Consider the following 16,803-nt stretch of genomic DNA (forward strand, 5'->3'; position numbering starts at 1 on the left):
CTAGATATACGTAAATATGATTTTATGTGGCAAATCTTTTACCGCACACGGGGTCCATTTTTCGAAAAAATTGTGATTTTCCCCGGGTACGGACTCTGATCTAATTCCACTTTAAGAAGAAGTAGAAGTAGATGAAAGAATAATGATGAATGATAAACAATGCTTTTTAACAGAGAGAGAGAGAGAGAGAGAGAGAGAGAGAGAGAGAGAGAGAGAGAGAGAGAGAGAGAGAGAGAGAGAGAGAGAGAGAGAGAGAGAGAGAGAGAGAGAGAGAACTAATTCCACTTTAAGAAGAAGTAGAAGTAGATGAAAGAATCATGATGAATGATAAACAATGCTTTGCTTTTAACACAGAGAGAGAGAGAGAGAGAGAGAGAGAGAGAGAGAGAGAGAGAGAGAGAGAGAGAGAGAGAGAGAGAGAGAGGCAGAGACATACAGAGATACAGACATACAGATTATACCAGATACTGACACTTCTCGATTTGTCCCGAGTCGATGAGGGTTGTACCAGATACTGACACTTCTCGTTTTGTCCCGAGTCGACGGGGGTTGTACCAAATACTGACACTTCATTTGCCGTAAAGTCATGCATAAATCACTTGTTAAAATCGCATCAGTTAAAACCATACATTTTGTACACATTTAGAGGTTTCTGTAATTTTGCCTATGTCGATATAAATAGATACTGATGTGATGAAATCGTTACTTTCTGTTCATCATTTCCGATATCATCTGTATACTTAGGACCTTAATTTCTGTGTTTTATATGCGCGGAATAGTGACAAGAGTTTGTTTTGTTTAACGACACAGAGCACATTGATTTATTAATCATCGGCTATTGAATGTTAAACATATGGTAATTTTGACAGTCATAGAGAGGAAAACCCCAACATTTTTCCATTAGTAGAAAGGGATCTTTCATATGCACCATCCCACAGACAGGATAACACATACCACGGCCTTTGATATACCAGTCGTGGTGCACTGGTTGGAACAAGAAATAACCCAATGGGTCCACCGACGGCGATACATACTACACCGTCCGCGCATCAGGCGTTTACTTTACCACTGGGCTACGTCCCGCCCCGAATAGTAACAAGATGCGAAGAGTAAATATGACAGTGTGTGTGCGTGTGCGTGTGTGTGCGTGTGTGTTTGTGTGTGCATATGTGTGTGTGTGCGTGCGTGTATGCGTGCGTGTGTGTGCGTGTGTCTGTGTATGTGTGTGTGTGTCTGTGTGTGTGTGTATATGTGTGTGTGTGTCTGTGTGTGTCTGTGTGTGTCTGTGTGTGTCTGTGTGTGTGTCTGTCTGTGTGTGTGTGTGTGTGTGTCTGTGTGTGTGTGTCTGTGTGCGTGTGTGTGTGTGTCTGTGTGCGTCTGTGTGTCTGTGTGTGTGTCTGTGTGTGTGTGTGTCTGTGTGTGTGTGCGTGTCTGTGTGCGTGTCTATGTGCCTGTGTGTGTGTGTGTGTGTGCCTGTGTGTGTCTGTGTGTGTGTGTCTGTGTGTGTGTGTCTGTGTGTGTGTGTCTGTGAGTGTGTGTGTCTCTCTGTGTGTGTGTGTGTCTGTGTGCGTGTGTGTGTCTGTGTGTGTGTCTGTGTGTGTGTGTGTGTGTGTCTGTGTGTGTATGTGTGTGTGTGCGTGTCTGTGTGTCTGTATGTGCGTGTGTGTGTGCCTGTGTGTGTGTGTCTGTGTGTGTGTCTGTATGTGTGTGTGTGTGTGTGTCTGTGTGTGTGTGTCTGTGTGTGTGTGTGTGTGTGTGTCTGTGAGTGTGTGTGTCTCTGTGTGTGTGTGTGTATGTGTGCGTGTCTGTGTGTGTGTCTGTGTGTGTGTCTGTGTGTGCGTGTGTGTCTGTGTGTGTGTGTGCGCGTGTCTGTGTGTGTGCGTGTGTCTGTGTGTGCGTGTCTGTGTGTGTGCGTGTGTCGATGTGCGTGTGCGTTTGTGTGTGTATGTATGTGTGCGTGTGTGTGTGGATGTTGACGTTGTTTAATTAATGGATGTTTGTGAGTATGCGCATGTGTGTTTGCGAGCGTGCATGTGTTTATGTATTCATGTCTGTCAGGCGAGCACTTTACCTCTGGACTGAGTTCCGCTCCCTCATTTATTTAAAAGATATTAACCTTTACCTTTTGTAACGATACAGCTGTTCAACAGCTACATAAAGTTACAGTAAAACGACTAAAATTCGTCTACACTATCATACACTGTTTAAACATTGTTTTACGGAATTGTGTGATGTTTATAACACATGTAGGCCTATGTTCTGGGGCCATCTGATAATATTTCTTCTCCATCAAGGTTTTGGAAATACATGTATGATAGTGATCAAGGGGGAACAACTGTGAATTAACATTCCAAAATGGGTTATTTACCTTGCATACAGTTTTAACCCCCTCCCCATCTAATCAGGTAACGGAAAATGTACGAGAAAGTGTGGATTCGTCAGAAATAATTAACGAGCCCAGCAGGGACCATTTATTTATTGTTCACCAATCTACACTTTCGAGTACTTTATTAAACTTAATCGAGTAAACCCACAGATGGCAAATAGTAACTCGTGGCTAAAGATGCTACCTGCAATCGAACCCACAGATGGCAAATAGTAACCTCCCACAAATGGCAAATAGTAACCTGCCGCTAAAGGTGCTACATGCAATCGAACCCACAGATGGCAAATAGTAACCCATGGCTAAAGGTGCTACCTGCAATCGAACCCACAAATGGCAAACAGTAACCTACCGCTAAAGGTGCTACCTGCAATCGAACCCACAAATGGCAAACAGTAACCTACCGCTAAAGGTGCTACATGCAATCGAACCCACAGGTGCTACATGCAATCGAACCCACAGATGGCAAACAGTAACCTACCGCTAAAGGCGCTACCTGCAATCGAACCCACAGATGGCAAACAGTAACCTACCGCTAAAGGCGCTACATGCAATCAAACCCGCAGATGGCAAACAGTAACCTACCGCTAAAGGCGCTACATGCAATCAAACCCGCAGATGGCAAACAGTAACCTACCGCTAAAGGCGCTACATGCAATCGAACCCGCAGATGGCAAACAGTAACCTACCGCTAAAGGTGCTACATGCAATCGAACCCACAGGTGCTACATGCAATCGAACCCACAGATGGCAAACAGTAACCTACCGCTAAAGGCGCTACCTGCAATCGAACCCACAGATGGCAAACAGTAACCTACCGCTAAAGGCGCTACATGCAATCAAACCCGCAGATGGCAAACAGTAACCTACCGCTAAAGGCGCTACATGCAATCGAACCCGCAGATGGCAAACAGTAACCTACCGCTAAAGGCGCTACCTGCAATCGAACCCACAGATGGCAAACAGTAACCTACCGCTAAAGGCGCTACCTGCAATCGAACCCACAGATGGCAAACAGTAACCTACCGCTAAAGGCGCTACCTGCAATCGAACCCGCAGATGGCAAACAGTAACCTACCGCTAAAGGCGCTACCTGCAATCGAACCCGCAGATGGCAAACAGTAACCTACCGCTAAAGGCGCTACCTGCAATCGAACCCGCAGATGGCAAACAGTAACCTACCGCTAAAGGCGCTACCTGCAATCGAACCCGCAGATGGCAAACAGTAACCTACCGCTAAAGGCGCTACATGCAATCGAACCCGCAGATGGCAAACAGTAACCTACCGCTAAAGGCGCTACATGCAATCGAACCGCAGATGGCAAACAGTAACCTACCGCTAAGGCGCTACATGCAATCGAACCCGCAGATGGCAAACAGTAACCTACCGCTAAAGGTGCTACATGCAATCGAACCCACAGGCGCTACCTGCAATCGAACCCACAGATGGCAAACAGTAACCTACCGCTAAAGGCGCTACCTGCAATCGAACCCACAGATGGCAAACAGTAACCTACCGCTAAAGGCGCTACATGCAATCAAACCCGCAGATGGCAAACAGTAACCTACCGCTAAAGGCGCTACCTGCAATCGAACCCACAGATGGCAAACAGTAACCTACCGCTAAAGGCGCTACATGCAATCAAACCTGCAGATGGCAAACAGTAACCTACCGCTAAAGGCGCTACATGCAATCAAACCCGCAGATGGCAAACAGTAACCTACCGCTAAAGGCGCTACATGCAGTTTTTCAGTTAACATAATCAAATTATTACCATACATATAAATACTACAGTTAATAATAATAATAATAAAGAAGTAGTAGCAGTAAAACTAGTAGGCCAGGTGGTAGTAGAAGAAGACGAAGAACAAAAAGCAGAAACAAGTAGAAGAAAGAAAATCAAACGCTGTTTGCAGTAATTATTATTTATTATTATTATTATTGTTGTTTTTTATGTGGTAAACCCTTATATTGTGTTGACAGATCAAACACGTCCTGGGTCGACTATAAGCTTTCACTCGAACTAAATGATCAGTCCCGTCAGTGTTATTAGCTATATTTCCCTCGAACTGGTGATCCATAAAATATCAACTGGAAAACCACCGAACAGGATTAACAATTGTCGCACTTACGCAGTTAGTTATTACAACCTTATGATTAATTATTTAGGCGGAACGAACGATAGATGAATGGGGGAATTGCGTCAATAGCCAGGCACTACTTTCTTTACAACACTTGTCATATTGTTCTGTTCTGTTCTGTTTGTTGAGCGGCTATCAGTAATGGTCTTTATAGTACATTTTATTTCAATTTATTTTCGTGCTTATATTCAATTAAGGTTCAAGCACGCTGTCCTGAGGACACATCTCAGCTGTCTGAGCAGTCTAGTGTTCCGGTAACTGTTAGATGGATCATGATACCAATCAAACAATTAGTGCACACACGGGTCTCGACTAAAGCTTTACTTTGAATACATCCGGGTAACTTAATCAACTGTAACCATTTCAGCAACTATTAAGAATTTGTCATTTATTTATTTATTTATTTTATTTTATTGCACTTACATGTAATACACAGCCAGTATCTAATTAGGAATTCAACTGGTGTTACGGAAATATCCGATGTTGACCGAATGGTTGGGTCGAACTACCTGATGGGTCGAACACTTTCTCGAGCACCGGCGAGGTTCAAGCCAACGTGATTCAAGTGTATAATAATAATAATAATAATAATAATAATAATATTATTATTATTTATCAGTATTATCAGTGTCGGGCTTGTCACTAAAGTAACTGTATAAGTCAGTACAGCAGCTGCTGGTGCTCGTCTTCACTTTCATCCACACTCTGGTCAGTCCCGAGGAGCAGGTTCGTCCCGAATTACCGGCCTTGTCAGCCGGGACTCCTTCCAACTGGCCCGTCTCGATCATGTAGCCAATTCGCCCCATCGCGTCCAAAACCTGCTGTCGGCTCCTCGCAATGTCACTGTGGGGAAACAATTAGTGCGGGGCGAACATTAAGTCAATGCCACACTTTCTATGTCCGTTCGGACTAGGAAACAATGAACACGCATTTTGTAATAAGCGCTGTATCTAGCCTAAAATAACTTAGAGTGCAGTTAAAACAAAAACGAACCAGTTAGACAAAAAACCCACAAAATCCCCCGACCCCCCCCCCCCCCCCACACACAAACTCTTGCGAACTAAAAGGACACTCTTTTGTATTTTATTTATTTATTTATTTATGGATCTGGTGCTACCCCCCCCCCCCCCCCCCCACCCCCCGTTAATTACGGTTTTATCAAACGAGTTAAAAGTCCATACAGTAAACCCTAGACCGAGTCACCTCTAGCCCTCCCCTTATTGATATGTTGTAAGGGAGTGCTAGAGAGAACTGTGTGTAATACTTCGGCAATCGTCGTCAACCAAATGGTAGCCAGCTAGTCGTCAAACGTACACGCTTGATTCGTCGCCTGTGCCACCATAGCTCGGCAAAGCACAAACGACAGCCTGTTGTCGGTTTCAGTCAACACGTGCGTTTGCCGATTTCAAATTGTAGGGTTCGTCTTAAAAAATTAAAAGAGCAATCTTGCGCTGTACGAAGAACGTTCAGTTGAGGATACGGTACTAGAGTCTTTAGTTAAAACCGGTTTGATCTTGACAACGTATTATCGACAGTCGTACCTTCCCATTTCAGAATTGATCTTTTATAAAGTGTTAGTAGAACTTTCAAAGTTTAGTTTGTATACTAGTAACACATTAATCATGTATATATTTTTAAAATAAAATATACTAAAGTAGACAATGAACGTTTTCACTTCTTAATTTTACTGTTAAAATCGACAAATTCAAATAAATATTATTTCGTTTGGAAAGGGTAAAGTTGGGGGGGGGGGGGGGGGGCGCGGGTTGTTTACTGACATCAAAGATAAAGCATACTGATTTAATAATCATCCGACCCCATACAACCGTAAACAAAATGTGTTGAGTGGTGCGTCGTTAAATAAAACCTATCCTATCCTTCCTTCCATCTGCTGTTGGGTGTCTAACATTTGGTAATTTTGACATATAATCTTAGAGAGGAATCGAGTGCATGTGCAGGGGCAGGATATTGGAGGTCGAAACCCTTACTTGCCCAAGCTTACAAAAATTGAAATGTATTTTTTGGGGGAGCATGGCCCCATATAAACTTCGCTCAACAGTCTATAACCCAAACCCCGCTGAAATCCCTGCACACGCGCCTTGGAAACCCGCTACATTTTTTTTTTAGCAAGGGATCGTTTATATCATATGTACCATCACACAGACAGGATATCACATACCATGGTCTTTTATATACCCGCCGATGGGGGTCGATCCTAGACTGACCGCGCATTTCCAAAAAAACACCTTTTTAGGTCTAAGTAATGGATAAAAATAACATATAGTCTTGAAAAATGTTACGTAAATCGAACACAGTACTCTCTTCCTCTACCTCTAGAGCGTTACGTAATTAGTAACACCCCCTTACATGTAACGCGTATCAAGACAAATCACCCACCCACCGACCCCAGGAAAGGCGTTGTACCATACCTCTATGGATATAAATATGTTTTGGAGACACGAGACGACCCCTCATTCAACAGTTAAATTTGTTTAAAAATTGCGAAATCTCACGTGATCTCTTGTTCGGGAATTCTATACTTGTGATAAGCCAATGAAAACCGAGATCGGTACGAGCCCGTCAAAAGTGTCCCACTTTCAAAATACTAGCTTTGTTTTTGACCTGGATAAGCCAGCGTAGTGAAACCAGTGCGGAGTGCGGCGTCATATATGCACCAAACGTAATTGGATTTCCTGTTCTTTATGCTTAAATAATAAAAGTATTCCGGATACTACCGCTTTAACAACACTTAAGTTTAATGTCATGACTATGTGGAATCAGATGTAGGGGAAAACGTGTATTTTAGACACAGTAGCTGGCTACCATTTGGTGGTCGACGATTGCCGAAGTATTACACAGAGTCATCTCTAGCCCTGTCCTACAACATGTCCATGTGTGTACAAACCAGACGATGGGCGTCAGAAGGGGACAATATAAGTTGTAGAAGCATCACGAGGGGTATATGGCTTTTTATGTACCCTCTGTGTGTTCTTTTACCCCGAGCCGAAGGCGAGGGGGTAAAAGAGCACACATAGGGTACATAAAAATCCATATACCCCGAGAGATGCTTCTACAACGGATTTATCTTGCCGACATGTTAAACCATATAGCCAAATAATCAAAATAATTATTGCTTTAGCATTAACTGGGGTGGCTGGAAATTGTTGGAAATTACAGACTTAAGAGAATTTGGCTCCGCCCACAGGGGTATAAGGGATTTGTCCAACGGCAAACAACCAATGAGATTAAAGAATTTTACATGAAGGCGAGATAATACCGGCGTACGCTGTTACTACATGTTATGTATGCTTATTATTACACTGTTGCGACTACACAACGGCTCAAAATGTTTGGTCACACTTCCGATCATTCTCCGCATGTAAACACGGCTAGACACCGATGTCCAATATTGGTTATAGAGAGCTGAAACTATTCGGATTTTAGGTAATTGTTCGTATTTCACATGTCGGGATGTTAGGCATTATGTTCCATACGATTTACAGTACATATATTGACGAAAATATGAACGAAGTAACGTGAGGTTTACCTGTCCAATTCCCGTATTTTTACATTTAACATCAATTTATACCATTTAATAAACCACTATAATTATTATTAGCTTTGTTTAAGAACATTCAATCGTTATTCTTTAAAATGCAATTATGATGGCAATGTTTGGTGTATTCTGTAGAATGTAGTGATTGTTTATAAACAGCATATCAAAAATCAACTCAACGGTTTTGTCCATTACCCTGTGTCTGGTTTTGTCATGAGATATAGTAAACAAAATTACGGTTTAGTTTTTCTGTGTATTCATATAAAATAAAATATTGAATGTTTTCTTGTTTGTGTGTTGTTGTTTTTCTTTTTAACAGCAGATGCTTTTAGCTGAAAGCGATGCAACCTTTAACCACCATACTCCACTTATTAATGATATTTTGTAAAAATAATTGAATTATGGCAATGGTCCATAATTCAAAAACCAACATTGCTGAGAGGGTTGACATGGATTTCACTTCATCATGGTGTAGTTAAAGTGATGCAATAGCTAGATTTGGTCTGTAAAATTTAATGTAATTTTAATTTATTATTCATTTTTAGAGAAATAAGGTCCTTAAATCTGTGACAGTATGCCTTTAAAATGTGTGTGTGTGTGTGTGTGTGTGTAGCAGGTAAATAAACACTTTTATTAAAAGTGTATTTGTTGCAGGCAAATGGATTAAATTGATCACCATTCGGTTTATAATTCCAAACTTTAAATAGCTATTAATCGGTACCATTCCTACATTTCTATGAAGCACCGGTCTGCTTGACGAATACTATTGGAGTTACATCTGTACGCGGTGTGCCAAGCCGCAAGAAATATTAGTTGATAAAACACCCACTCATCTCCCCTGAACATAAATCATAAGATACATCATGCTATGTAGTTTTGTTTTATTACATATATGCATACACAGATAGATATTTTATCAGATTGAATATGCATGCCTATTACGTGTTTTATGTATAGCGGTTATGTAATGCCCACCTTTAATGGAAATGTTGTTTAATTAGTTAATTTTTCAATATTGAGTTTAAAAATAAACGGCCATTTTTCAATTTAATGTGTGTAATGTTCTTATATCCCACCGAAACGAGATCGCCGGGTTGGCTGGAATGACATTAATTTTGTCCTGCTATTTTCGTGTTTTAACTAGGTTTCTGGATATAGCCTATTCTGCGTATTGACGAAACCAAACACTGCTCTGTGACAAAATCAGATGTAAAACTGTCAAGACAAAACCGTGAACCGCGATCCCTAACGACATGTTTTAAAACGTTTATAACATTAAATTAACTACTGCCACTGCGACAAGTATGATTGTGTTTTGTAAAGTAATAACTAAAGATTACACTAAAATGAAAAAAGAAGTAATTTTTCTACAAAAGCTCATACAAAAAAGTATTCGAAAGTCATAACTTTATCGATAATTAATAAACATTGAATAAACATTACATGATTTAGGTTTTAAAATCAACTTTTTCATATTTTTTTATAGACCCAAACAGTGACATATTTATTTTAGTTCATCTAAAGTCGGAAACATCTTAAAATATATTGGTAACAAGGTAAAATCGCGTAAACGTATACCACTGGTCATCTTCATAAATCAAGGCTAATATTCGTTCCTCGTATTCAGCCTTGATACATGTAGTCAAGATTACTGATATCCACTACTAGCGCCCTCTATTGGAAGAAAATTTGTAACACCGATTATGTCCCTTACACGATGACATCGCTGACCAATCACAGCATCGGTAACATGTGACAGTCTTGAAAGCAATATAAAAAATTAACCGCCGGACGCTGACGCTGCCATCTTTGTTTACAATAACAAGGGAATCTATAGGTTGCATAGTACCAAAGAAAAGAGTACCGTGTCAAGGTTCGACGTGCACCGTCAAATGTTTACGGAGTAAAAGCAGCTGTGGGTGTGATTGGTAGTAATATGTGACATTGATTATTTGTGCAAATACTATTATCCATTGACAATAAATAAATACACTTTTATTTGTTATACAGTTGTTATGCAGTATATACCAGAGGTTGAAACTAATGCGGGGTACCCCCAAAAATGGAACTGCAATTTTCAGCAAAAATGACGGTTGCTATTAAAAACATAAATTAAATCTCTTAAATGATACGTGACCCCCCATTTTCTTGCAGCTAGATTAGATGTGAGGTGCCACACTTTCTATTGCTGTACTTCCTGGGTGTGTTGAAACGCTGCTTATATCAGTTTTATTAGTAAACGTTAACATTATCGGCAATAGGAATTGATTTGGTCTAATGGAACAATATCAAAAATTAACCGCCGGACGCTGACGCTGCCATCTTTGTTTACAATAACAAGGGAATCTATAAGGAGCGTTGCGATTCGTTGCAATCAGATCTCATCGCATCCAATGAAATTTAAGCATTTTGTGGCACGATTTCTTGACGACATGTATCAAGGCTGAATACGAGGAACGAATATTAGCCTTGATTTATGAAGATGACCACTGGTCTGATGGTGATGCCCATTCTATCGATAGCGGACATTTGACCTAACATGTTGAGCCGCTGTGGAATCCTAACAGTGTGTTAGGGAAGGGGACGGGTACCAAACGACTAAGATTGATACGTTCATGAAACAGTTTGTTTCTAGATTGACTGTCACAACCAATACTAAGGTCGACGAGAGACCATTCCTGCACCATCGTTTTGACGTCATAGACGATATTTAACCCGCCTCGGTGGCGTAGTGGTTAGGCCATCGGTCTACAGGCTGGTAGGTACTGGGTTCGGATCCCAGTCGAGGCATGGGATTTTTAATCCAGATACCGACTCCAAACCCTGAGTGAGTGCTCCGCAAGGCTCAATGGGTAGGTGTAAACCACTTGCACCGACCAGTGATCCATAACTGGTTCAACAAAGGCCATGGTTTGTGCTATCCTGCCTGTGGGAAGTGCAAATAAAAGATCCCTTGCTGCTAATCAGAAAGAGTAGCCCATGTAGTGGCGACAGCGGGTTTCCTCTCAAAATCTGTGTGGTCCTTAACCATATGTCTGACGCCATATAACCGTAAATAAAATGTGTTGAGTGCGTCGTTAAATAAAACATTTCTTTCTTTCTTTCTTTCATACACGATATTTAACGTAAGATAACGAACAGTAATGATGTCATACTTGTAGTATATATTTGAACTGTCGTAGAACGGAGGTGTGAAGTCCATTTTCTTTCCTATGAAGCGGTCACCTTCTCCGTCCACTTGGAACAGCATATCGCTCATGTTGGTCACGACAAACCGCCCCTCCACAATGTCGATATACACCCCGGCTGTTACGTGGTATGCAGTGTCCCGTTTCTTCGTGTTTCCTATTTTGAAGCGGTTCGGGCTACTCGTTTCTTGCTCGCAGGGGTCCTTCCTCGGACTTTCCTCGAAGTCGTCGAAGGATGACGATGGACTCGCTTGCTTACAAGGAAAACACGCACGCAGTAGTGGCAGATTTCTCTTCTTGGCATTGTTGTTTACGTCAAAATACAGAGATTGAATTTGGTCAACCAGGCAGGATTTTCTTCTGCCTATTTTGGCCCTTCTTTTCATTATGTCCACAACAGGCATCATCTAAATAAACAGTATTTATCTGTTACAGAAAACGGCCGTTCACAGATAGGAAAGAATAGTTCACTAAGGAATTGGCCCCCTCACCTAGGTACGCCTACGCCTCTGAAAATAATCCATTGACACAAAACATTAACTCACTGATTTAACACAATAATTCACTGATACTCCCTACAGTAATTATCCCGTCATTGATATTAACTAATAAATAGTGATTCAATGATATCAACTAGTAAATCAAATATATTACACCGGTAGAGGACCCATTGTGTGTGTTTGTCTGTCTGTCTGTGTGTTGGGGTAGTTAACTGTACACGGAACGTTAACGTGTTATGACTTATGCTATTATATGGGGGTGGCAGTAAACGTTTACTGCATGGAAGACAACAGAGTGGGCAGCTCTCTCGAACTTATAAGTTCAATACGGTATTGCCTGGCATTTTGACACATATGCACTAGGGTAGAAGACCACAGTTATTTGTGAATCTTCAGCAGATATTTATGCACACCAGACCATGGCATCCTATATGCCCTCATATGGTTTAAAAATAAAGAAAGATACAAGTATTTTTAGTCTCAGTGCAATAACAAAACGAGTCGTATAAAGAAGACTTATTTTAAATATATTTAGCTAAAGCTTTGTGTTATTTTCATCATAATATGTCCAAACTGCATGCTTTTGGGTGTATCTTTGACGTTGATCAAACCCATACAAACCACAGCCAAGCGAGAGTTGGCGGATATTACACATATATTTATGGAAACTTTGCCCATCAAACCTTACAAAAAACATCATTTGAATAAAGGTTTAGCTATTCAATTTTTCACAAAATCAGCTGTTTGAAAATTACCCAAAATGATCACGCCCCACTTTTGTCACAAGGAAAACCCGGTGTATGAATACCAAACCTCATAGCTAAACCATTTGCACTGCTGGTGATGAACCAATTGTCATTTTTAAAAGTAACTCCTTGGCTATCATTAAAATTCCTATTCCAAATAATTAGCCTTCAAACATGGAACTGTGCAAAACAAGCGAACTCTTTGTGCGGGTACACAAGGGAATTAACTGTAAACTGCTAAATAGGGCTAACTAGTGCGGTCAGTTTTACTATTGCAATAGTATTTCGATAGTTAAAATACTGTTGTAATAGTATTGCAATGGTGATAGTACTATTGCAATAGTATTGTGAATTCCTAAATCGCTTGATAACTAATATGAATAGATATTTCACAAAACTATTTACCTGTCTTCCAATATGTGTGTGTGTGTGTGTGTGTGTTTATGTGTCCACTGTGTGTGTGTGTGTGCGTACGTGCGTGCGTATGTATCTATGTTTGTGTTTGTATGTATGTCTGTATTTTAGTTATTTGTAATAATATCACTAGGTAGTGAAATCATGCGTTGGTTGTAGACCATATTTCATGCATACAATCGAAACTATCTATAGTTGAGCAAACAATTGCGATAGTTATCGTTAGTTGAATTAACTATCAATGCATTTCTATCGAGGCACTGACTATCGCAACATATCGATAGTTCAATGTATTGTTACACCACTAATTATTATGCACACACTATTGATTTGTTTTCTCTCAGTAGTATGCAGTAAAATATATACACTACATATTGGCCTGTACTAGGTGTTTATTAGAAGACAACTTGATTTTAAATAATAATAATAATAATAATAATAATAATAATAATAATAAATAAGTAAATTGTGTGGCAATTGCTTTAAACCGATGCATATAGGCAAACTGAATATGCATACATTACCTTGTATTAATAAAAACAAAATGTTTTTAAAATGTCTGATCCAGACTAGTAGCAGTCACAATAAATGAATGCAATAAAAGTGAACAATTGGATGACGTCATACAACTACGTCATGTAACAACATCACAGAATGGACAAATGTGCCATTTTGTCGCCCATCTCCCATTGAAATCCATGTTAAATTGCCCAATTTTAAATGAAGATAGCCAATAGAACGGGTTCTCGTTGGCACTAACAACATACACCATTGGGAATATACATTATATAAGCATTTATTTTCACTAAAAAATTCAGAACATTTCGTCTCAGTTTTATTACTATATGATCGCATCTGGCTGTAGTACCGATCCGAACAGGTGGTTCATTAACCGATTCACTCTGGCTGTCTCTTACGCTATACACCCATGTCCCAAAACGTCTATGCACAAGATTACAAAGTAACATGGGCAAAATACAGCTAGAAGGTTTACCATTAAACATACATATTGGTTTAATTCTTCCCCAATTTCTAGAAGTGAATATGTGAACCATAGCATGTGTCACAATTTTAAACTATAGTGGACCGTGATCAATGAACTCTCACCCAGATCTTTAAATTATTTAATTCACACAAAAAAGCACATTTTCGACCATTTTTTCTTTAACAAACTGCCATTAATAAAATAGCGCTTTTCAAGTAGCATATTGGTGACTTTTTGTCCAAAGTATTTAGTAATTTTTGTTTTGAAATGTTAAGATTATAGGCCTACTAAGAACTACTACGAGAAACAAATTAATTTAGATGGAATATGTTTAAAAGGCGACATGTTAACGCATAGGTAATGTTTTAAAGTTTCAGTTTACTATTTCTATGTCGTCCGTTGCCGTATTTCTGTGGTTGCGTCGATTGCGCGCAACAGTACGTACGTTTGAATATTTCTCACATCGTTGACTTTTGCGTGGGTAAAATAAACAAATATCTGTCACATTCAAGGAAATGTTCATAAAAATGAGGTTAAAACGATTCAACTTTATGAGTGGGTTAATATAATTTGACCAGTTGAGATCGCCGTCCAAAGAATTTTACCACTTTACAAAATTTTATTTGTATTGCGAAACGGTTCGGGTCCAAATCGGTTTTGTCATTATAGATTAATATTAGATTTGTATATAGATCTACATGATTAATATCCCTATCCGATACGCCTGCCATGATATGCCAAATAGTCATTTAGGAGATAACCATATGGAGTTTTTAGATTTGCCGGTGTTATTGTCTATTTGATCCCGCAAATGTAATGTTTGACCGAAGGCGTTAAACTAGCCTGAGGTGAAAAAAAGAGAAACATTTGCGGGCATCCTACAGGAACGTCCACGTGGTGCTACAACACGCTGTAAATAGAAACGGTGTGACGAAGAAATTGAGACCGTTGCTGATTTCTATAAAGGCCGTCACATGTTGAAAACATAGCTCCAAACCTTCCAAGCGCATTTCAAGATCTGTCCGCCGGATTGTAAGGCAACAGAACTTGATGCAATACTCGACTAGTACGGAACCTATCGCCCTCATTTCGTGTAGCTTTCTCTGAAATCAATACACTGATCAACATACTTTTGGTGATTTTCGCAACCAGTGCAACCAGCGAACGTTCGTTTTCGGCCTTGCGAAGAGTGAAAACATACCTACGTACAAGTATGTCGCAGAAAAGCTTAAATCACCTGATGCTTTTGCATGCACATAAGGACAGATTGGACAGCTTGGATATGAAATCTGTAGGCAATGCATTTTGCTGTGGTCACGACAAAAGAGTGTTCAACTTCGGCAAATTGTAAGTACCGGTAATGCAAAATAGCAACACATTTTATCACAATCAAATGTTATTTATAATGTCCAGAAGCCATTAAAATCGTTTTTCCAGTATCTACTTAAAAAAATTTCACGGGGGAGCATGCCCCCGGACCACCTAGCAAATTCGAGCCACTTCGTGGCCCTCAACATCGCTAATCCACCGCCCCAATGTCACAATCGTTCGGGCGGCACATTTCTTAATACTTTTTAAAAATGATTTTCAAAGACTGTAATTTAAAAAAAAAACGAATTTTAAAAACAATTTTTGTCTGTCCTCTGCTGTACTGCTTTCTAGTTATTGAAGTCTGCAAAACTCGCACAATATATAACCATTCATTTGCTTAACTTATAACACGATTGCAAGACATCAGAATTGTTAAATTCGTTTTTCAAAACTTGTGTCCGTGAACTTGGTTTGGATGCACTTACTATAATGTACCCTTGCGCGTGCTGTAACCTCACCGTGGTGCAGGGGTGTAACATTCTCTTTGAGAATGGCCAATACAACACAAATAAATTTTGAGTAAAAGTCAGTATGTATCTGTGATATTTGTGTTTTTGCACGGTTCTTTACACTGTGTTTTTGTTTAAATCTTTAATTTTTATATTGATGTTGATCATCACTTTATTTGTTTGCATTACCATAGTTTGACACCCAATAGCCGATGTATTTTTCGTGCTGGGGTGTCGTTAAACATTCATTCATTCATTCATTCATTCATTACTTTAATGTATGCTGACGACACTTCGCTGCTGACGACACAAACCGATGATCTTCAACAACAACGCGTACCGGGACTACTGCAATACTTGGAAACTGGAAATCAACACCTCAAAAACTAAAGTAGTAATATTCGGTGGAAACAAAAAAGACTATAAAAGTGGATGTTTTTTTTTTAGAAAACGTTGAGCTAGAAAATGCAGACGAATATAAATATCTTGGGGTTTGGCTTCATAAAAATAATAAATTTAACATATGCAAAAAAATATTTCGAACAAGGTCAGAAAACTATTATATTTTAAGAAAATACAACGAACTTTGATTATCTTTTCAATACTGAATCAAATTGTTCGATTCTGTTGCAGTACCAATATTATTGTACGGATGTGAGTTTTGAAAACCTTAATATGATAGAAAAACTCCATATACAATTTAAAAAATATTTAACCCCAGTTAGAAAAAATACCCCTGTTTTTATGTTGTATGGTGAATTTGGAAGAAAACCCTTGTATTTGATTATATACTGTAGAATAGTTTGTTTTTGGGCTCGACTTCTAATAGGTAAAAGTACAAAATTATCCCAGTGTATTTATAAACTAATGTTTTATGACTTAATTAATATGACACAGAATATAAATGAAAAAAAAGTTTGTTTATTTTATTTAACGACGCCACTAGAGCACAATAATTTTTTTTACCATATCATCGACTATTGGACGTCAAATATATGGTCATTCTGACACTGTTTTTAGAGGAAACGCGCTGTCGCCACATATGCTACTCTTTTACGAGGCAGTGAGG

The 16,803-nt window shown here is 39.5% G+C and overlaps 1 protein-coding gene across 2 annotated transcripts; it reads right to left on the reverse strand.

Annotated features, from left to right (window-relative positions):
- Positions 1 to 4,293: 4,293 nt before the first annotated feature.
- Positions 4,294 to 13,538, reverse strand: LOC121379334. Of its 2 annotated transcripts, none has more exons than XM_041507906.1 (3): positions 13,454 to 13,538; positions 11,237 to 11,676; positions 4,294 to 5,368 (listed from the first exon to the last, which is right to left on the reverse strand). In XM_041507906.1, exons 2-3 carry the CDS (start codon positions 11,674 to 11,676, stop codon positions 5,134 to 5,136), a joined length of 675 nt encoding a protein of 224 aa, XP_041363840.1. In that variant the 5' UTR covers positions 13,454 to 13,538; the 3' UTR covers positions 4,294 to 5,133. The 2 variants fall into 2 exon arrangements, with proteins under 2 accessions (XP_041363840.1, XP_041363841.1); XM_041507907.1 differs by having other exon boundaries at positions 11,237 to 11,778; positions 13,454 to 13,528.
- Between the last annotated feature and the right edge of the window lie 3,265 nt (positions 13,539 to 16,803).

This window comes from Gigantopelta aegis, chromosome 8 (assembly GCF_016097555.1).
Source record: "Gigantopelta aegis isolate Gae_Host chromosome 8, Gae_host_genome, whole genome shotgun sequence".
Lineage (NCBI taxonomy): Eukaryota > Metazoa > Mollusca > Gastropoda > Neomphalida > Peltospiridae > Gigantopelta > Gigantopelta aegis.